The sequence below is a fragment of the Odocoileus virginianus genome, chromosome 8 (assembly GCF_023699985.2).
Source record: "Odocoileus virginianus isolate 20LAN1187 ecotype Illinois chromosome 8, Ovbor_1.2, whole genome shotgun sequence".
Taxonomy (NCBI): Eukaryota; Metazoa; Chordata; class Mammalia; order Artiodactyla; family Cervidae; genus Odocoileus; species Odocoileus virginianus.
Window position 1 is genome coordinate 69,929,028 of NC_069681.1, and position 22,780 is coordinate 69,951,807.

Below are 22,780 nucleotides of genomic sequence, written 5' to 3' on the forward strand. Positions count from 1 at the left end.
TTCTTATTGTAGGAAGTGGTTACTCATATTTCCTTTATCATTTTCAAACCACATATGTTATATCCACTTCTATAAATTTAATTTACAGAAATACTTTCTAAAACTTCCAAGCAGATTAAAGACCCAGCTGTGAAAACAAAAGTTCATAGACGAAAATAGTGTATTTGTGACTTGATGTTTGAGAAGGATTTCTTAGTCACAAAAAGCAAAAACCATTTTTTTTAAAAAATTGATTAAATTCAATATTAAAAGGAAAAACACATGTATAAAGAAACACAAACCAAAGAGCTAAATATAGATAAGTAGAAGATATTGGCAGTGCTTATAACTAACTTTAATTAGCAAAACCTTACAAGCACACACACAGTTTTAAAAGGGCAAAAGAGATGAACAGGCAATTCACAAGAGGAAACTCAAATGTCCACTAAAAATCAAAAGATGCTCACATTACCTCATCAGTAATCAGGGAAATGCATATTAAAATGACAGTGACTCCTCATTTCACACCCATCTCACTGGCCAAATTAAAGTCTAAGAAGATCATGTGTTAGCAAACACAAACAGCATGTTCTGTTCACAATTAAAAAAAAAAAACTGCAAAGGGAAGTGAAAGTCGCTCATTTGTGTCCGACTCTCTGTGATCTCAAAGACTGTATAGTCCATGGATTTCTCCAGGCCAGAATAATGGAGTGGGTAGCCATTCCCTTCTCCAGGGGATCTTCCCAACCCAGGGATCGAACCCAAACATCTCCTCAACTGAGACAAACCTGATGTGACCCAATATCCTACCCCAGACATTTGTCTGAGAGAAACTCACATGACAAAGACTTGTCCTATTCATTCTGTGACAGACATGGAAAACCTGAATGCCCATCAACAAGACAGCTTAACTGTGGCAAATATACATGGAATATGTACAGCTGGAGTTTATATATATTATTGAGGGTAGGTCTTAAAATACTGAGAGAGAAAGCAAATGGCAGAGGGATGGAGTATGACACAACACTACATTGATTTATGGACACAATGTACTAAAAGAATGAAAAATAAGAAAGGGAATGTGGTCTGGGTGCAAATTAACTGGAAGGAGGATACACAGGGGCTTCAATTATATTTAAAATATCTTATTTCTATTAAGTTGATGTAAATTCTCCACTCTTTAAATTTCTAAAATATTTTATAAAAAGATCATGCAACTATCTTACCTTGTGTTGGCAAATAATTTTTTTTGTACTTTTCTACCTGGGTTCCTGAAGAAATCTGACTCTTTTGAAATCGAACTGATGAATTCTATAGTATGAGAAAATGTTGAATATAAAATTAGTCTACACATTAGTACAAGGAAAGAAAGTAACAGAACTCAGCTTGCAAAAGGAATATTTTAAGTGTGTTCAATTTGTGCTGTTTTCATGTATACTGAGTGAACAGGCCAGAGTGAACCAGCTGCTTCTAGGAATGGACTACACACATACTCACATGCCACCTCTGAAAATACATTCTCTCCTCAAGTGACGCACAGCAATGTGAAACAACAGTTTCTGTGATGTTACCAGAGCTGTCAGAGGAGAGGGCTGGAATGCATGGTCAGACCCAGGAGACTGCACACACTGTCCTCCCACCCCCCGGGGTTAGAGGTCAAGGGAGATGTCCTCCTTGCTCCCATCTCCTCCTCCAGCCAGATATCCTTCTCTCCTGCCCAGTTGGTCTCATTCACGTACCCCACTTGTCAGGAGATGATGCCATAGCTGCCACCTCTAGACCACTCTCTCCCACCTCAGCTAAGTACTCCAGTGGACAAAGGAACTAGTCATTATCAATATCTGCAATTATCAAGAGCTGCAAAAGTATCAATTTCAGAGCAATCTACAAAATAATAATCATTCAAAAAGCCAGTGCCATTTAATAAAGTGCCAAAGTATTTAGGGGTGAGATGCCACAATTTCTGCCATTACCTTCAAATGGTTCAACAAAACACTTTACATGGAAATGTGGCAAGATGTGAACAATGACTGGATCTAGGTGAGAGTTCAGGTATTCATCATACTATTCTTTCAAATGTGTTTGGCTCAGTTTTCAAAATAACATGGTTGGGAGGGGGGAATCTCACCCTCTGACTCCACATCCTGTCCTCCCAGCTCACCCCGCTGACACCTTCCCTCCTCCAAGTCTTACAGTCTGCAGGGTCCCACAATCCACTGACCGTGTTTCCTGCATCCCCCCAAAACCTCTGCCCTTCTTGAGCAGCCTGAAATTATGGCTCATTGCAGACACTCTTGCTATATATACTGTCAACTTCCACACCCCTCTTACTCTGGTATTCACCAGGTTGACAAACCTCTGCTGTCTACCATTTACACTCAAAAAGCTGAATAAGAAAAAATAACAAACAACTCCTACTTGAAACATACCATCTCTAACCTCTGTGGAGTCAGACCACATTTCCCCCTCACTTTCCGCTCTTGCGGACCCCGATTTCTCCTCCCTCCCTCCCCTCAAAGCTCCCAGAGCCTCCTCCATCCTCCTTCTCAGCAGAGAGCCAGGCTTTCCACTTCTCTGAGAAAAGGTAAAGGGTTGGGGGAACTTCCCACCAAGGGCTCCCCCATGTCCAGCTCTGGGTCCACACCTGAGCCGCCCTATCACCAGGCACAGACGTCCAAGCCAGTGCCTCCACCCCTCAAGCCCCAGCTCCTTTCCGTGTGCACACCGCTTCAACAACCCTCGCGTTGTCTCCTGCATCAAGGTTTCCCTCTCCGCATACTCAGTCCTACCAATACATAAACACTTGTTAATTTTCCCATCTTAAAACAAAACAAAAATAAAAAACTTCCCCTACAGCTACTACCCCATTTCCTTGTATTTACTACAAGACTTCTGCACAAAACTTTACCCTCTGTCTGAAGCGTCTCACTCTCTCACCCAGTCAGGCTTTCCTCTGGCAAATCCGAGGATCCACTGTCAGCCCTCACCTTACTCAGCAGCAGCCTCTGAGGCACGGGTCTCTCTGCCTGCTGTACTTGGCCCACACTAACCTCCCCACTTCAGCTCTGGTTCTTTCTCCTCGCCATCCATACCTTCAGCCCTAGTGGTCTCTCCCACACATTCTGAGGGCCCCAAACTTTTAACCCAGACCTGACCTTCTCTGGATATACATCCAACTCCGCCCTATGTCCACCTGATGTCCAGCAGGCAATTCAAACTCACCTGACCTAACCTGAGCTCCTAACATCCACACCCCCGGAAACATGTACTCTCTTTTGAGGGGACTCATGGTAAATGGCCAAAAAAAGATGACACTTGATTTGGAAGCCCGCTTTCCTGCTGTCACACCCCACACCCAGTTTTATCACTAAAATCCCGCCCACAACTCCACCCTCCCCAACTGCTCCGCAGCCTCAGCCACTAGTCTCTGTCTAAGGCCGCAGTCCTCCAATGCTCAGGTGGTGCCCGCAGCCTGCCTCAGTCCACTCTCATGTGTGCAGCAGGGGGGGCCGCCCCTCCCAGGCATCCTTCCGAGAGTTCGAGATCTCACTCAGAAGAAAAGGCAGTGTTCTGGGAAGTGATTAAGGCCTAAGGAAAGCTGCACCGGCCACTCGTAGCCCATCTCCAATTTCACACCCTGCTCTGCTCCCCAGGATGGACTCTGCTCCAGCCACACCAACCATAGGGCTCCTCTGTCCTCGGACTCCCAAACCGTCTTATCCTGGCTCACTGCACCCTCTCCTGGCCGTTGTTCAAACCTCGCTTTCTCAGGAGGGCTTTCCCCAGATGCTGGACAGAAACTCCAACACGCTCCCCCAACAGGGATCCCACCTCCTTGCTTTTTCTCCTTAGTTCTCATCACAACCTCACACACGATGTCCAACACTCATCTTTCTTCCACCACTGGAATACAAGTTTCAAGAGGACAAGAAGTCTGTTTTGTTCACTGCTTGATCCCCAGTGCCTCAGTGTCTGCACATCACAGCCGTGAATATAGATGAGTAAAAAAACAAACAGTTGATTCAAAAGGATCATATGCACCAAAAAAAGAGGATCTCTGCAGAAAATTTACTTACCCTGTTTTAACTGAGATTACCTGCCTACTGTGTTATAATTCCTATATAAGAATTATCAAAATGAGGGATGTCCCTGATGGCCCAGTGGTTAAGAATCCATGTGCCAATGCAAGGGAAAACAGGTTCGACCTCTGGTCTGGGAAGACTTCACACGCCACAGAGCAACTGAGCCTGTGAGCCACAGCCACTGAGCCCTCAGGCTGCTGGGCCTGCATGCCCCGAGCCCGTGTGCCACAAGAAAAGCCGCTGCAGTCAGCCCACACAACTAGAGGAACCCCCACTCCCTGCAACTGGAGAAAGCCCGTGCACAGCAACAAAGACCCAGCATAGCCATAAATAAATAAATAAGAAGTTTTTAAAAAAAAAGATTAAAAGTGGGACTTCCTTCATGGTACAGTGGTTTAAAAAAATCATAAAAACGAGTTTGAAATCTTTACAATGCACAAAAGAAGAATTTAACTGTGGTGAAATACACATAGAACTACCATCTCAAACTTCTCAAATCAGTTCATTGTTTAAGTACGCTCACACCGCTGTGCAGTCGCCCCACCATCTCCAGAGCTTTTACCTCACAAAACTGAGTCTGTACTCAGGAAACAGCAGCTCCTCCTCCTCCCCTCCCCGGCCCTGGCACCCACCCTTCATATCTTTCTATGAATCCAACTCCCCAAATATTCAGCATCTCCCCAGGGTGACAGAGGCTTCTCTGGTGGCTCAGTGGGAAAGAATCTGCCTGTAACACAGGAGACGCAGTTTGATCCCTGGGTCAGGAAGATCCCCTGAAGGAGGAAATGGCCACCCACTCCAGTACTCTTGCTCGGAGAATCCCACGGACAGAGGAGCCTGGCGGGCTACAGTCCATGGGGTCTCGCAGAGTCGGACACGACTGAGCCGACTAAACAACAACAGAGATAAGGTGACAAAACCTACCAAGAACCCATCTTTCTTTGAGGCGGTCACACACTGACCCATCCTGGTGCTGCTCTCTGTGGCTTCTGCTTTCTTCCAGGCATCCAGTCGGAACCTTTCCATCACTTTTATTTCCTCCCGGAGGTCTGTGTTCTCTCTGACCAACATTTCTATCTGGCTTCTAAGACGGCCTTGTGTACTGGACCACTTTGCTTCCTTTCTTTTCAGATCTTCCTGTAAATCAGACACCTGCCGCTTCAAAGCCTTTCCAAAAAACAAAAAAAAACACCATTACTAGAATTAAAACAATGCAACAGAAGAGACAACACATCAACATACCAGGATCGCTAGCCCAGCACAAAGAGCAGAAAAGGGAAGACTTAGCAAATCACATTTCAGAAACATCGGGTTCCTCAGGAAAAGGAATGGGGTTCAAGCTGGAGTCTCACCTCATACCATCAACAAAATTCCAGAAGTTGGGGGGGTGGGTGCGTCAGACACCACATAGGAGCCATGAGGTAATCGAGGTCTAAACTAAGATATTAACTGAAATAGAAAGAGACGAGTGGGGTTATCTGGTGAAGAAAACAGTAACAGGAATCCACGACTAACTGAAGGAAGAGCAGTGGCAAAGGGAATAAATGAAGTCAGAACTCCCAGCCCTGAAACTGGGTCTATCTGAAATTCCTGAGAACTGGGTCTGAGAAAATGACTTGTTTCAAGAAACTCCTGGAGATGTCTGAGAAAGCTACTTGCAACTGTACAAATAGAAATCAGCCACCTGCACCCATGTGGGTACAAATTACAGGGAGTGGCTGAGAGCGGAGGGAAGCTTAGAATCAAGAAAGCATCGCCACCACCCACAAACTCACTCCGACTAAGGCGTGAGTGAGGAGGCCCACCACTTCATCAACACGTGTGGGCCTGGATGCCCACCCAGCCTCTCACAGCCTCACAGCAGTCAACAGAGCAGCACAGGCAAGAGGGGGAGGAACAGGACTCAGGGGCCCTTCCCGGGTGTGACTTCAGAGAGAGACAGAGGCTGGACCCAGGTGAGGTCAAGGCCCTTCCCAGGATTCGACGTCAGAGAGATAGACTCAGGGCCTGAGTGAGGTCAAGGCTCATATCCCAGTTCTGTGCCATGAAAATACATGAAGTAAAGTCATTACCTCCCTGAACTTAATATTTATAAAACGGTGGCGTGCAACCAACAAGTGAGCAATTTCTAACTGGTAACCACTGTTATCATGTGGGTAATATACTATTCTACTAAAATGGCAACTCATAAATCTAAATAATTTAAGAATTCAAAGCCAAATAAGCCAAACAGAGACAAATACTATCGGAGAAGGCACTGGCGACCCACTCCAGAACTCTTGCCTGGAAAATCCCATGGACAGAGGAGCCTGGTAAGCTGCAGTCCATGGGGGTCACTAAGAGTCAGATACAACTGAGCGACTTTACTTTCACTTTTCACTTTCATGCTTTGGAGAAGGAAATGGCAACCCACTCCAGTGTTCTTGCCTGGAGAATCCCAGGGACGGGGGAGCCTGATGGGCTGCCGTCTGTGGGGTCGCACAGAGTTGGACACGACTGACGTGACTTAGCAGCAGCAGACAAATATTATACGGTATCACTTACATGTAGAATTTTAGGGGGGAAAAGCTGACTTCCAAGAGCTGAATGCTAGTTTCCGGGAGCTGGAGGGAGGGGAAATGGAGCAAGGGAGGTCAAAGGACATGGACTTTGAGCTGTAAGAAGAGTTAAGTTCTGAGGGGCTTCGGTACAGCTCAGTGACTGGTTCACAAGGTTGTGCTGTGCACCTGACAGTTGCTCAGAGCAGATCTTTGGCCTTCTCCACACCCACCCACTCAGAGATAACTTGATCTTGGTGATTATTCCACACTGTATATGTGCATCAAATCATCACACAGTATACTTCTAAACACAGAGCTATATATTTCAATAATTCCTCAGTAAAGTTAAAAGGAATTCAAAATCAATGTTTTGAATTTATCCATGTCATTATCGTAGTCTTTTCTGGGGAAGTCTTTAGTAAGAAAAGAACTGACATATTTTACTCTTCACAAGTCAGAGAGTACAGTACTTCTCTGGAGGTCCAGTGGTTAAGATGGAGGGGGCAAGGGTTCGAGCCCTGGTTGGGGAACTAAGATTCCCCATGGCATAGCCAAAGAGTAAAAAATTTAATAAAAATTAAAATGAAAAGCCATGACTACAGAAGGTGTTCCTGGTATCTCAGATTATCTGCTGAGTCAATGGATGATTAATACGTTGATACACAATTTCTCTTTGACCCAAATAATTCTAAAATTCTTACAAGACTGCCATCTTTACTAACTTATGAATATAATATAAATAACTGACATACTTGTATTTCTTCACGTTCCTTTTTATCTGGAAAAGTTCTTGCAACTGTAGAATACTTTTCAAAAACTTTGCGTTCCTTTTGTAACTTCCTCATTTCTTCCTTTTTAAACTCCTCTATTCGAGCCAATTCTTTGGCTTTCTGTTGTTCAAAGTCAGCAGTTTCTTTCCTAAAAGGACCAAACCACATTATCATCTAAGGAGACTACCTTGATATCGTCATCCACATGTGGCACAAAATGAAGCCCCAGTGACAGCCTGGAATGGAGGAGCTGCTGGTTTTGGTGACTCCACCTTCAATCAACAGTAGTGAAATAATCAACTCAGTAAAGCCCCTCTCAAGCAAGCACTCTCTGGGAACCTACTATGGCTCAGGCACTATGCTAGGAACTGGAGAAAACACAGTGAAAAAAAATAAAATCCTTAGTCCTGCAAAGCTTCTTACATTCTAGTGGGAGCGACAGAGGACAATAAACATAAACAAGTAAAATATATGGAACACTGGAAATGTTAAGAATAAAGCAAGGAATGAGGTCAGAAAATATGGAGGTCAGGGGACTGAAATTATCTTGCTGAGATAGTATGTGAAGTGAAATCTGAGGGACCGGAAGAGATCAGTCATGAAGATATCTGGACAGAGTATTCCAGGAAGAGGAAACCGCATGTGCAAAAGCCCCGGGGTACGAACGTGACTTGTGTTCAAAGAACAGACAGAAGGCCAGTGTGGCTAAAGAGACAGAACAGTAGGAGAGAATGTCAAAAACATGGCGGGGCTGGGGGGACTAATAAATAAAGGTCATGGTCTCTGGGACCACGGTGAGGACTCTGGTGTTGAGCACAGCAGCACACTGGTCTGGGGCTGTCAACCCAGCATCTTTCTGGATGCTGAGCTGAGAGCACACGGAGCAACGACAGCAGGACTGTGGAATAAGGGGTCCCGGCTCACATGCTCCCACACAAATGACAATCTGACCACCATCCACAGACAAAAGTGGGAACTCGAGGCTTTTGTGGGAACTCAAGGACCCTGGGAGGTAACTGAGAAACCCTGGTGAAGAAGGACAGCACTTTTGAGAAGGCAGGTCCATGCAGACCTACTAAATGGCGACCTGACTGCACTGCACACAGCCCCACTGCCAAAGGAGGCAGGAGGAGCCATGCCCACCCCTGCCCCTGGAAGCAGACCCACGGACCCTGGTCCTGCCCACAGATCCTGACACAACCTGGTGACCCAGCTCCAGCCCTGCTCTGAGAATGGAGGCAGTCCTGCCAGACCGGGGACCCATGGGAAGATGCTCAGGAACCGGCAGGAGCCACACCTGTGCTGACCTCTGGAAACACACCTCCCATTACAGACCCAGCAGTGGTACAGGAGGCAGCCCATGATGTAGTTTCAGCCCTGCCTGACTGCGGTCCAAGAAGGAGTTCTGTCCACTGGGGATGTGGCAGGAACTACAGCCGACTGCAACCCTGGTGACAGGCCTATCAAATGGTGAACCCCTTCACTGTGGATCCAGCACAATGAGCCAGCTACAATCCCACCGTGATCCTGGAGGCACCCATCAGTCCAGGAGTCCAGCAGGACAAGGTCTTTACCTGCCAGAAACAGCCTCTAGAGACAGGAGCAGGTGTTTGTTCCTTCAAATACAAGGACATCCACACAAGTTTACACAGATCAGTAAGAATCAGGCAAACATGAGACCATCAAAGGAAACTGTTAATAAAGTTTCAGTAACCAGCCCAAAGAAATGGAGATCTACAAACCACCTGACAAAGAACACAAAGTAATTGTTTTAAGAAGCTCAGCAAGCTACAAGAGAGCACAGATAAACAACTCAATGAAATCAGAGAAACAGCATGTGAAACAAAACAAGAACAAACAGAAATTATTAAAAAAGAAAGAAAGAAATTATAGAGCTGAAGAATAAAAGAAATGAAGGACAAACGCAACAGAGAACTTCAACAGCAGACTCAAGCAGAAGAAAAAAATCTGTGACTGCACAGGCTGGTGACTTGAAGATACCCAGTCAGAGGGGGAAAAAGGGAAAAGAATGAAAAGGAGTGAAGAAAGCCTATAGGACTTATGTGATGTGACTGAATGAATGACACACGCATTAGGGGAGACACACAAACCTCTAGTCAGACTAAGAAAAAAAGAGAAATACAGGCCTTAACAAATACCTCAGAAATAAAAAGGACCACATGTGAACAATTATATTCCAAAACACTAGGTAACTCAGAAGAAATGACAAATTCCTAGAAACATACAAACTACCAAAACTGGACCCAGAAGGAAGAGAAAGTCTGAACAGACCAATAACAAACAAGAGGACTGAATCAGTCATCAAAAATTTCCCACAAAAGGAAAGCCCAGGACAGGTGGCTTCACAGGTGAGTCCCACTAAATACTCAAAGAAGGATTAATACCAATCTTTAAAAAGAAGGGACACTTCCAAACTCATTCTGTGAAGCTAGTTTTCACTCTCATACCAAAGGCAGACAAAAACACAAGGAAAGAAAACTAAAGGCTAATGTCCCAGATAAATAAGGGTGTAAAACTCCTCAAAAAAAACCTAGCAAACCAAATTCAACAGCACGGTAAAGGCATTAACACACCACGTCTGATCCCCAGGATGCAGAGCTGGCTCGTGCAGTTGAACAAGATGTAACTGGCGTGGCCGCTGTGGAACAGCATGGTGAACATGACACAAACTGGTAAAATATACATGACATAACTGGTGAGGCCCCTGTGGAACAGCATGGTGGCTCCTCAGCACTATTTTCAATAACCCAGGGGCAGAAACAACCCCATGTTCAGCTGCAACCCAAGGAAGGCCAAAGATCACTAGAAGCCAAGAGAAGACAGAAGAGAAAGTACAGCTCTGCTGACGCCCAACTTCAGGCTTTCAGTCTCCAGAAACATGAGAAAATAAATGTGTTGTTTTAAGCCACCCAGTTTGTGTGCATTACGTCACAGCAGCCCTAGAACGTAGTACACTGGCCAAGGTGGCACTTGAACCCACAGCTCCAAACTGCTTGTCAAACTTCAGTTTATGACCGCATCACTAAGAGAATTCCCCTTTTAACACATCTTTGACCACAATAGGTCATTTTATCTAAATTTATTAAATTCTTTTGTGGAATGTATTTCACTTCCTGCTCTAGCTAGATTAATAGGAATTGTTTCAAATAGTTTAGATATAATCTTAAAGATGTAACTGGATCACTGTACATTTCCCCCCACTTACCTGAGTTTTTCCAAGGCACTTTCTCGTTCAATGCGAAGTTTAGCTAAAGATGCGTTCTCAGCTTTAAATTTTTCTATTTCTGTTTCCAATTCAGTAATTTTCTCTCTCAAAATTTGAGATCGAGCATTGCCACCTAGAAGATAAGTCACCAATACTGAACTTCACAAAAAGCTTTCAGCAGCAAAACACTAGCTAGCTATTACACTAAGGGCCCTAGATATTCTCAATACCTATATTATTAAAAAGCATTAGGAACAATACTTGTAAAAGACAATATACATAAACAGCTTAAGAACATGAACAAGCATTCATAAGAGATCTAAAGCACTAATCAACACCAAAATCAAGGTTTATCCCCCACCAATAAAAGAAATACAAATTAAGACCTTTTCCACATCAAATTTGCTACGTAACAAAATAGCCTATACTTTTGTCCTTCAACCACCCATTTGGAAAATAACCTTGATTTATGTCACAAGACTAAAAATACATGTATCTCCCCTCTGACCCACTTCTAAAAATCTAGTTAAAGAAGGAACTTATAAAATAATACAAGTCATTCTACACAAAAGTGTGCATTGCAGTGTTATTTCTAATTGTGAAAAACAACTGAAATGTTCAACATGAAACTACTGTAATAAAATTATGCTACATTAATATAATTCTCTGCAACCATTTTAAAAACACACAGTTTTAATAATATGGCCAAAGCACTGCATATATCTGGTCAAAAAGGATAAGGGCAATTATATGTCTCTACCATATTAAAAATACATAGGAAAAATGAATGTAAAGAAGTAAATCACAGTTACCTTAGGATGGTTTAGTTATAAACACTTTTGCTTCTATACTTTAAGCTTCCAACCTTCCAGCAAAAAATACTATTTTTAAAAAATAGCTTATATTTTAAAGCACCCATGCTTTGCTAGACATTCAAGTTTATAATATACATAAAAGAATGGAAAACTGTTTTCGATATGTTTATAAAGTCCATCCCATCAACTAAATACTTTATAGCCATGAAATGGAATGAGACAGATGTATATTAGCACAAGCTTCAAAATGTATTACAAGCAAGGAGCAGAGCAGTATATACAAAGTGTGTTTACATTTGTGTAGAAAGGTAAATTATATACACATTCACATATACACTTTCATATGCATGGAATCTTGGTACAATACACAAATGAAATTGGAAAGTTGGTGTCTCTAGGAGCCCAGGTCTGGGACTGGGGAAGTGAGGAAACTCAGATTTTACTCTATTTCTTCTTCATTATATTTAGCAAGTTAATGCATGAGACCATTAAAAAAACTGATTTAAAATGGTGTGCACAAGTGGAGGTAACACAGCAACACCAACCACAAGTTGGGTATTTCTTGGTTGTTGGTGGTGGTTTAGTCACTAAGTCTTATCCAACTCTTGGGACCCCATGGACTGTAGCCTGCCAGGCTCCTTCTCCAGGGCATCTTCCCGACCCAGGAATCGAACCCTGGTCTCCTGCATTGCAGGCAGATTCTTTACCAACTGAGCTATGAGGGAAGCCCAATAGCCCTTGGTTATTAAAGAAACTTAAATGTTATCTCACCTTACCGTAATTAATTTTAAAGCCTTGGCAATAAGACACAGGTTAAAATTCGAAAAAATCTGCAATCACAATTCTTCCAAATCTCTTACACTAGTGTGCGTGCACGCACGCGTGTGTGTGTGTGTGACTATTACATTATTTAGGCTCACAAAAGAAATCAAACCTTAACAAACACCTACTAGGTATCTACTGAGCATCTAGAAAGATTAAGACTTTAAGAAACATTCTGACAACATACTGATAAAATAAATTTAAACTTACAACATTTCATTACAATACTCTGACATACCAGGTGGGTGGTCTTGACTTGTGTTGAACTTGGGATCATTTCTCGAGCGTGAGTGTGACTTTGACTTCGATTTCAGAGAAGGAAAGAATTCTATCATCAGATCTGAGGTAGGAGGAGGGCTTGGGTCCCTACTGGATTTACCCAAGTCTTCTCCCTTCTTGACTGGCACAACCTTCCTTTTTATCGTTTTGTCCAGTACACACATTTCACTCTTGTTAGGGCTGGTTGTCTGGGGAGTCCCATAAATGGCTTCATTCCCAAGAACACCATCATGTTTAAATGAATTATCTTCAAGGTCAGTCCAAGTTCTTTCATCATCAAAGTCAATTTTATTCACACTTATAGATGAGTGTCTTCTGGAGGAATCAGAAACTTTATTTTTCAAGCTTTCTATTATGAGAGAATCATCACTGCTATAATCCTTATCAGACAAATCTAAATCAACATCTCTCCTTTTCTCTTCCTCTTGAGTCGTGATGTCCCGAAAAGGTCCCTTACCATCACAGACTTGTGGACTATCTTCTCTGCTGCTGGAACTCCTTTCCTTACCCTCAGATGACAGCTTTATAGTGACGTCAAGCTGTTCCTCCAAATCGGTGCTATGATCACTGTCTGTAACACCTTCACCATCACCTGCATTCCACCTGGTCTGCCTTTCAGGAGGGTTCGTTTGGAACACTCTCCTCCTGACTTCACAGGACGGCGCCCACAATCCTCCCGGTGAGAACACTGAATCAAGTTGTCTGGGAGCAACCTCGCACTCAGCCTTGCTTCCACACTGGGCATGGTCCGGATCCTCGTTTTGGCTATGCTGACTAAAAGAACCCAGTGTTGCTGTCTTCTCTTCCCGCACACCTTTGACAGGGGTAGAAGACAGCCGGCGACCTCTGCAGTTCTGCCGGTCCCTCTCTAAGATCTTCAGTACAAATGAGGAGTTACTAGAAAATGATATTTCATCAGCAGCTTGTTCTAAAAACAAAAATTCATCTAATTCCAAATTTTCCTTTTCCTTTTCTCGTTCCCAATTCTCTAACTTTTTCCGAAGAGAAACATCAAGAGAAGATTCTGACCCTTTCAAAGTTTCACTTGCTGGGCTCTGAGAAGCCATACAGCTGATGAGTCCTGTGGAAATGGGAAGTCTGTCTTTACTGCGTGCCTTATTCCAGATTGTGCAACCAACATCGCAAGGTTTTGTACACTCAGGTACATTTTCTTTATTATTAGATTCCACTTTTTTTCCTAAACTGATCTGCTCTCTGAATTGCCCATCACATTTCTTCCCGGCTGGCATTTTCAATCTTGATGGAGAAAGACTTTTCCTACTATTACTCTTAAGCACTTTTGGCTTCTGACTGAGTGTGAGCGAACCACACTTGGTTCTGACTTTACTGTTCTTTTTAACAGGAAGGTTCTCTGTACAGATTTCTTTATTTATAAGAGCAGTTTTCCGTTGGAATTGTTGTTTATCTGATTTAAACACAGGCTGGTCCTCTGAAATGCTCTGAGTGGTGGCTAGGTTACTTTCTCTCCCCTTCCGAAACTTAGATTTAGCATTAGTAAATCTGGCTAAACCTTCTCCTCGTTTTAAGAATGGTTGTTTTGGTTTTGCTTTGATAAGCAAAGATCCTTCTGCTTCCTAAAATAAAAGAATATTTGAATTAATTCTAGTATATCCAAATAATCTCAAAGCTATTTTTTAAGCAAATTATAAATAAATCTCTAAAGCCTTAGATAACTGGATCAAAATAGTAGAAATGCTAACCTTTAGCTGTTTTTGTTGCAGTTCTAGTTCTTCCAACCGAATCTGTTCCTCTAAGTAGTCTTCAAAAGTTTGTTTTCTTTCTCTAATAGCAGCTTTAATAGGCCTAATCATAAAAATAAAGTTACGTAACATGCAAATCATAATGTGGTGAATACTTTACACTTAGTATGGCTGATAGACACCTCTGACTGAGAACTAACCTTTTCCAACATTACAAATTCCATTTGAGAATCTATTAAAAGCTACAATTCCACTCCATCTCCCAAAATACAGAAATACATGTCTCTACATGTGATTTGAAAAAGCCCCTCTGAAGTCCACCTACTGACCTCAGATTAACTTCTAAAGTAACATATTCATTATATAACTAAGATATGTTTCCAAGAATAGGTCATTAAATAAATAGTCTTTAAGATCCTTAACAATATTAACAAGTCATTTAGCATTCCATAACATATACTAAAATATTTAAGAAAATAATAAACAACCTCACTATTGATATTTTATCTTTGATATAAAATTTTAAATTCTATAACCACACTCAATTATTATTTGTAAGTGATACCATATGTGCAACTCCAATATATGATCTTTCTCTTCTCCAAAACAGGATTTACCTATTTGAGAGAATATTAGTTTTATCCAGGTATTTCCCTTAGATGAAAAAACTGCTAGATTCTCCCAATACAATGTCAAGGCTACTTTAACTGATTATCTTCCCAACCTCTTACTGTTGCTGACAATATGGAATAAGATGGATCTTCATTCCTATACTTAAAAGCACGTCCAGGCAAAAACAATAAAACTATGGATCTTTCAAACAAAGAAAGTACCAATAATAATGACTCATATTAAATTCCTTTCAACTCGAATGATACCTTTCTTCAATATTAACCACTTCTGAGGAATCATCAATTTTTTTTAAGTTCGTATCGTTCCCTTCCTGAATCTGTTCCGTCATTTTCTCCAAACATGGTAAAATACCTTCTCCTAGAATAAAAATTAGGGGCAATTTAGTTCAATTAAAAAAGCAGACTAAAGTCTTAAAATGCGAGAATTTTACAAGTTACTATGCTAAAAAACAATTAATGTATACCAAAGATTTTAAAACACTCAATTTAATATGATAAAGAAAAGTATAAAACCCTAATTAAAACACAACATCCTTCGAAAAGTTAATGTTAAGGGGGAGAAATTTTCTAAGTTATAAAAGACTCAAAGAATTGTAGCAACTGAATGTAATACAATAACTTGACTGGATCCTACTTTTAAAAAACACCTTAAAGAGGCAATTTTGGGATCACAGGGAGCATTCTAAATTGCATTTCCATAGTTAAGGTCCCTGAATCAAAAATATTAATAGTAATGTAGTTATATAGAAGAATGTCCTAATTTTTTCCGGATATTTGAAATTATATAAAATAATGTCTCCATATAATTTGAGATGAAATGACTGAGCAAACTATCAATATGTGCAGATATAAACAGATAAATTTAAGTATAGATACAGATATCTACAACATACAAATATAGATAGACAAAGTTAATGTGGAAAAATATCAATTGCTGCATCTAGGTGGTGGATACACTAGTAATCACTGCAGTGGTCTTTCAACTTTTCTGGATGTTTGAAATTTGCCAAAATAAAAGGTTAATGGGACTTCCCTGGTAGTCCAGTGGTTAAGACTCCATGCTTCCACTGCAAGGGGCAAGGGTTTGATCCCTGGTTAGGGAAGTTTCACATGCTGCACAGTGCCACCAAATAAAGATGAAATGGTTAAGGGAATGTACTGTATAAAAAATAAGGAAAATTTCTTATACCAAGAAATTACTCTAAACTAGGAATAAGATATTATCCACAAAAGGTGCCCAATACTAAGTACTGAATAAAGACTTTTTGTCGTATCATTTGCGTTTTTCTATATCTGACTCTAAAGAACACATACATAAAAACACCATTAAAGTTGAAAAGCAAATTAAAATTTAAAATACTGGAAATGATTCAATCCTACTATAAAGAACATGAAATAAAGACATTATTTGATGATCTGCATAATGATAACATTAAGATTATGGTTATGAAGGCTACAGAAAGTGCCATGAGCACTTTCCACATTGAGTGGGAAAAGAACATAATTTATTACACAATACTCACTCTATGATTACAAAATATGGAAAGAAACAAAAGGCCAGGGAGTGAGCACAGAAACAGGACTTTACACTAGAAATGCCTTGAGCGCTCAGTGAGTTTGGAATTAGCAGACACTAAGAGCCAGTGCTCTGGCAGGAGCATGCCAGGTGCTGAGAACACAGAGATACAGTAAGGGTGTTGGGGTTGGAGGGATTTCTCTTACTAGTAGTAAGTCCCATCACTAATCTATTGTTCACATGTCACATCTTCTATCCTATTCCCCACCACCAACACACACACTTTTTAAATCGATTTCTAACTTTTCCTAAGTTCTCGAGAAAAATGATCCACGCAGAAATCACTGCCTCCCTTTCTGAAGACCTGATGCTACCACGGCAAGGTCTGAAGTCAGCAAGAGTCATCCTGCAACTTGTTCTTGGAAAGACACAAATTATGTGTCCAAACCAGGCTCAGTGGCTGTACAGAAGTTAGGATCTCTCATTTAAAGACGTAGCATGGACTTCCCTGGTGGTCCAGTGACTAAGACTCTGCACTCACAATGCAGGAGGTCCGGGTTCAAACCTGATCATGGAATTAGATCCCACATGCTACAACTAAGTGTTCGCATGCTGCAACTAAGACCCAGTTCAGCCAAGTAAATAGATACACAAATATTTAGGAGGACAAAAAAAGACACGAATAGGAGGAAAAAAACGCAGGACTTTCCTTGTCTTAGAACAACTAGGTGACACTGTCCATTAACTATAGAGGAGAGAAAAATAAGTAACTCACCTTTCGAAGAGTTATCATTTTCTTCCTTCAAATCATTTTTTTCCACAAGGGCTTCCTGACACTGTGCCTCATAAAACACACTGGGAGAAGCACCACTTCTTGAAGTTAAAACAAAATCCTGATGAGCAGTTCTAGAGAAGTCATTTTGTTCACTGGATAAAATGCTAGAAGGGTGCTTTTTTTCTTGGCTTTGATTCTGGTAGATATATGATGGCAAGAAGGGCGTGGTTTTCTCTACAGTGGTTAAATTTCCCAGAGGTTTGTACTTTTTCTGGCTCTGGTCATCAGGCAGTGGAGTTAAACCTTACAATTAAGAAAATCAACAAAACTGATGACTTTCTATAACATTTTCTGTTCTACCTGTTAATGGCACCTATGTTTTCTCCAAAGTGAGGGAAGTACTTTTTTCCTCATTATTAGAAAACTATGTTTAACAAAATCATGAAATTTTAAGAGTCCAAAGTGACATTTGCATGCTTTTGATTGAAAGTGCATTTACACCACAACTCATGTGCAGTGTTCACACGCTAGAGCTGCAGCCTGCCTAACTGTGGAAGGCACCGTTCACCCTCCATCTGTGAGCACTGCCTGGAGCTGTCAACTCTAAGCCCTGTGACAAACAGTTAAATGCAGAGCACCGGTGCAGACAGTTACAAACAATCTGAACTGTTCCTTCACAATCAATAACTGCTCTGTGTTACAACACATGAAAGCATTTTTCCTTTATGTTCCCATTAAGATGCTGGTGACCTCGGTGGTGGAATGATGGGTGATTTTGTTTTGTACTTTTCTTTAATCCTAAATTTCCTGTAATACTTTTCACCTGTTCTGTACCCAATAAACAGACAGAAGATTCCCTTTCCATGTATCTCAAAGATACAATTCTTAGAGAATAAATGGCAATACTAGCCATCCTGCCTGCTGTACCAGCCCCTTGCAATTTACTACTCCTGTTTTCCCAGATTGTTTCAATTAAACTTAGAATTAAAGATACAATCGGGGGTACCTCCCAGACAGTTCAGTGGTTACGACTCTGTGTTTCCACTGCAGGAGGTGCAGGTTCAATCTCTGGTCCAGGAACTTAAGACCCACCAGCCATGTGGCATGGCCAAAAAAATAAGACATAGTAGGAAGTACTTCGTAAAAGAGGCATGCCGCCTATGTCTTATACCCTTTGCTTCACCCCTAGCCCACAAATAAAACTGGAAGTCAGGTAGGTCCTCACTGAATATCAGATTCAACCTGCCTTCTTTAATAACAATATTCTCCCATCTAAATATTTTTGACTAACAGTCATTCCATTTCAGCCTAAAAACATCTCTGACAGAAGAGCAAAATCCCAAAGCAGCAGTCCTCAAAGTGTGGTCTGTACACTCCCAGTCTCCAAGACTCTGTCAGGGCATCCACCAATGTCCAAGCTATCTTCAGAACTACTGAGACAGTATCTGCCATTTCACTGTGCTGACGTGCACCCTGATCACACGCACTACCAGGGAGCTTCCTGGGGACCTCACTCAAAAGCAGGACAGCAGTACCTACTGTGCTCACCACCACACTCTCAGCTCAAATACTAACAACAGCTTTACTGAAGAATGTTCCAGACAAAGCAAGCAGGAAAATTATTAATTTTTTAGCTAAATTTTAACTCTTGAGTTCATGTCTTCTGAGTATCTTATAGGACAAAATGTGAAGTATACATAAATCACTTCTGCTGTAAACTAAGCCATGGGCTGTGAAATTTTTTCAGCCATAAGCTTAACTAATTGATCTTTTAGGGATTATTTCTACTTGAAAGAATGATGAACTACGATGATTTAAACCACAGTACTTGGCAGAACATTTTCTCAAAAATCAAACAACTGAGCCAGACATTTCAAGGAAACTGACAGTATTTGTTGCCAATGATAAAGTATGAACTTTCAAGTAAAAATCAGAATGTTGGAAAATACGTCCATCACCATGAGCTTGAAAGCTTTATATTTCAAGACTTTTATGATGATATCTGTGGGAGCATTAATACATATAAATTTTTATACTTTATAATGAAATATATCAATATTTTTAGAACCTACCTCAGAGAACTATTATTTTCCAAATAACCAATGCATGATTTTACCAAAGCATGGATGATGAAAAGTCCATTCAAAATGTCAAGATACTTTAATGTATTTTAATGTAATAGAGCACAGAAAGTTCACTAATATGATTGATTCCATACTGTGAGTAACAGCTAAGAAATGACCACTGGTTAAGTTCGGTGGAATACCAAAGAAATAACCACGTTATTTGAAAAAGCTTTCTCCTTTTTCCAATCACATGTCCTTGTGAGGCCGGATTTTTTTCACATACATCAATCAAAACAACATAAATGAAGAGATGGGAGGCGAAAGTAGATATGAGAATCAGCTGAATTCTATAAGCCAAAAGTTAAGAGATTTTCAAAAACACTGAACAATGCCATTCTTCTCAATTATTTTTTAGAAAATTCTTTTTGTTAAAAAGTGTTATTTATAGCACATAATTATTTTAAAGAAATTAGTTTTTAAATTTATTAGTTTTAATCTCTAACACAGTAAATATCAATAGCTACAGCCCATATAATAATACAAACTTCTTGGAGTCCTCAATAATTTAAGAGTGTTATGGGGTCCTGAAACCAAAAAATGTTGAGAGCTGCCCTAAAACAACTGTTACATAATGTGAGGTAGTTCTCACATTAGAAACTTTAAAATCTGCTTCCCTTTTGCTCTACCATATGCTATTTCTACCCAGGAAACTATCACAGGCTATTATATAAGTGATCGTGATTCTTATTTTTCTGTCCTCCATAAAAGAACCCTGAACCACTCAATTATTTCCAGATATACACCATATTCTCTATATTGTCTAAGATAAACATCCAAATTCCCTGAGCCATTCTTCATTTGCTGCCTTCCTTATCACCAGTGCTACCACTACGCCCAAGATACCATCCAGCCACATCTGCATGCACACCTACCAAGATCTTTGTATTCTCTACGTCCAGGACAGCCTCTCAACAGAACTGGTGCTCCACTCAATCAGTCAAGTGTGTCTCTTAAAAGGCAGCACCAAGAAGCAAGCACACTGCCCCTGACCAGTTTTTCAAACCATGGGACACAATCCATTTTGAAATGCCCTTGCTACCTGCCAGGCATGTGAGTAAGAATTGATTCATGAAACTTCTCTGGAATTATGAGTCATGATTTTAAATGTTTTTGTTACTATACAACCTGGTCAAAAAACTTTCAAAACTACTGCTCCAGACCACTTTTCAACTGTTTGCTCATCCCCATAAGTACATCATGCTTTCTATTAACTGATCTAGCATTCAACAGTAAAGCTGTCCTGTACCACCCCAGAAAGTATTTCTGGTATGGCTTGTTGGCGGAGCAGAATGGCTTCTACACATACACTTTTATGACCCTGATCAGTTTTTCATTCATCAGGCAGGGGTTGTGCCTCAGTAGCCCTAGGTCAAATTCAGCTCCGCATCTTTTATTCTGTTGGATCTTTTTAAAATTTATTTTATAAATAAACGTGAATGCCTTTAAGTAGGGCACACATGTTCCAGAATAGCACAGATCCCTCATCTATATTATATCACACCACTACCGTTCCACAGTTGTCTGTCTGGCTTGAAATTGGAGCTGGCAACATGACAGAGAAATGGTAGAAATAACCTGTCAAATGACTAAAGACAGGAAATGTGTGTAACTGCCTACCACTGTACTGACCAAAGGCCTCACAGTAAATAATACCTGGGAGTGTCTGCTGCCCAGACACCAAGGCGAGTAGCTCCTCCTGCTCTCCCATGAGCCTCTGCAGCTGCTCGAGCTGCCGCTTCTTCAGCTGCTCCTGCTTCTTCTGTTGCTCTTCTTTAAGCTTTTTAGACATACAATTAACTTGATTAAAATTACTATTTCTTTATGGACCTCTGCTCCTTAACATTAATCTTAATCCCTCCCAGCTCCCTTCTCGTATCTTCTCTAATAAAGAGTTCCAAAGAGGGATCCCTAAGTAACTTAATCTGCCACCAAAACTCTGAACTCTCAACTAAGACAAAAAAAAAAACAACACATGAATCCTTTGATTCTTAAAGTAGGATCTGTATCAGTCCATTTATAATCAACTAACATTTGATCAGTCATTTCTAAATCAGTTTTTACAAAATGAGGTAGGAAGATACTGTTATTTTAAGTGCTATATTTGTATCTTACGTATTAATCATGTTTTAATGTTTCACCTCAAACAAAAGACAAAGTATGATATTATGAGTAAAAGATAAACAAAGACCTGGAACAGATGACTTTTCATTGTAAACAGAAACCTGCAATAACTGTGCAATCATACACATACATATCAGGTCAAACCCCGTTTTACCTGTTCAAGCTTTTTAACAAGTGGGTCTTTAAAAGGCACTTCTTTGAATTCACTTAAAAGATCTGCAATAAACTCATTTTTGCTATCTTCCCATTGTCCAGGAGCATCCTGACATGCCACTATCTGTAGCCCCTCTTTAGTTAAAGGAAAGACTCTCTGTGGTTCAGATTTATCTGACTGTAACTTGTACGGGCTGTTAGGCTCCAATTTCTGTTCTTCATGAAGTGAATCTTCTTCCCTTATAAAGCTGAAACTATTTGAAAATTTTGTGGCTTTAATAGGAAAGCTGGCAGAAAAGTTCACATTTGCTGGCTTCTCTTCCTCTGCTTCTAAAATAGGAAATCCACGATTTAATATGACCCCAGCCCGAGAAGGACTCGCCATCCACTGGGTTAAGAAGTTCTGCCCACTGTTTAACTCTGAAGAAGCTGGCATCAGAAACATTTTGGTCCAATGACAGTACTATATTTAGAAGATGGAACAGTTATTAATTTCCAACACCTGCAGAAAGAAGACAGAAAACAAATAAGCTATTCTACCCAAACCTCAATCTAGCACAAAAATCTACTGAGTATTTCTTACATAAAAGACTTTAGCAAAGCAATCAAGGAATTAGTTACATATTTTTTAAAATGTCCTTAAAAAATCCACACTGAGGAGATCAAAAATCAAAGTTCCCTCTGATTCAATCAGTTATGGATCAATTTACACAAGTGATGATCACTCAAAAGACCTAAAACTAAGGGAGCAGGATTCCCTGGTGGTGCAGTGGAAAAGAATCTGCCTTTGCAAGAGACTTGAGTACAACCCCTGGAAGATCCCCTGGAGGAGGAAATAGCAACCCACTCCAGTATTTGCCTGGGAAATTCCATGGACAGAGAAGCCAGAGTCCATGGAGCCACAAAGAGTCAGACACGATGAGCACAACACAACAACAACAACAAAAACCTAAGGGAGTTAAAGCTCGTCTAAGTTATTTGATTACCAAAAGAAAAACAAGTCACTATCTATATCCACTACTACCCACTTTAACCACTTTCAATGATTCTGACTGTATGTAGTCCAATACTGCTTCTTCGCCCAACCAGGAAAGCAGTGTTCCTCCTAGTTCCAGAACAAGTCACCACCACCCCAAGGCTTTATCTGCCACCATCTCCTGTTGTCCCTTCCTCCTCTTCCTAAAACTCCCTTCCCACCCATGAGGCAATCTCTTATCTGTATC

At 40.9% G+C, this 22,780-nt stretch overlaps 1 protein-coding gene across 13 annotated transcripts in view; it reads right to left on the minus strand.

The window, feature by feature from the left end:
• Positions 1-22,780, minus strand: part of CPAP (centrosome assembly and centriole elongation protein) — a 44,215-nt gene that overhangs the window by 10,805 nt on the left and 10,630 nt on the right. For 8 of the 13 annotated variants that reach the window (XM_020915167.2, XM_070471611.1, XM_070471613.1 and 5 more), the window contains 10 exons: positions 21,559-22,059; positions 20,937-21,060; positions 17,158-17,460; positions 15,113-15,224; positions 14,235-14,337; positions 12,473-14,108; positions 10,598-10,730; positions 7,354-7,519; positions 4,986-5,228; positions 1,206-1,290 (listed from right to left, as the gene is read on the minus strand). In XM_020915167.2, coding sequence (XP_020770826.2) covers positions 1,206-1,290; positions 4,986-5,228; positions 7,354-7,519; positions 10,598-10,730; positions 12,473-14,108; positions 14,235-14,337; positions 15,113-15,224; positions 17,158-17,460; positions 20,937-21,060; positions 21,559-22,002 — 3,349 coding nt within the window. In that variant the 5' untranslated portion in view covers positions 22,003-22,059. The remainder of the gene's footprint in view (positions 1-1,205; positions 1,291-4,985; positions 5,229-7,353; positions 7,520-10,597; positions 10,731-12,472; positions 14,109-14,234; positions 14,338-15,112; positions 15,225-17,157; positions 17,461-20,936; positions 21,061-21,558; positions 22,060-22,780) is intronic. The other 5 variants (XM_070471616.1, XM_070471615.1, XM_070471614.1 and 2 more) reach the window with 1 other exon arrangement.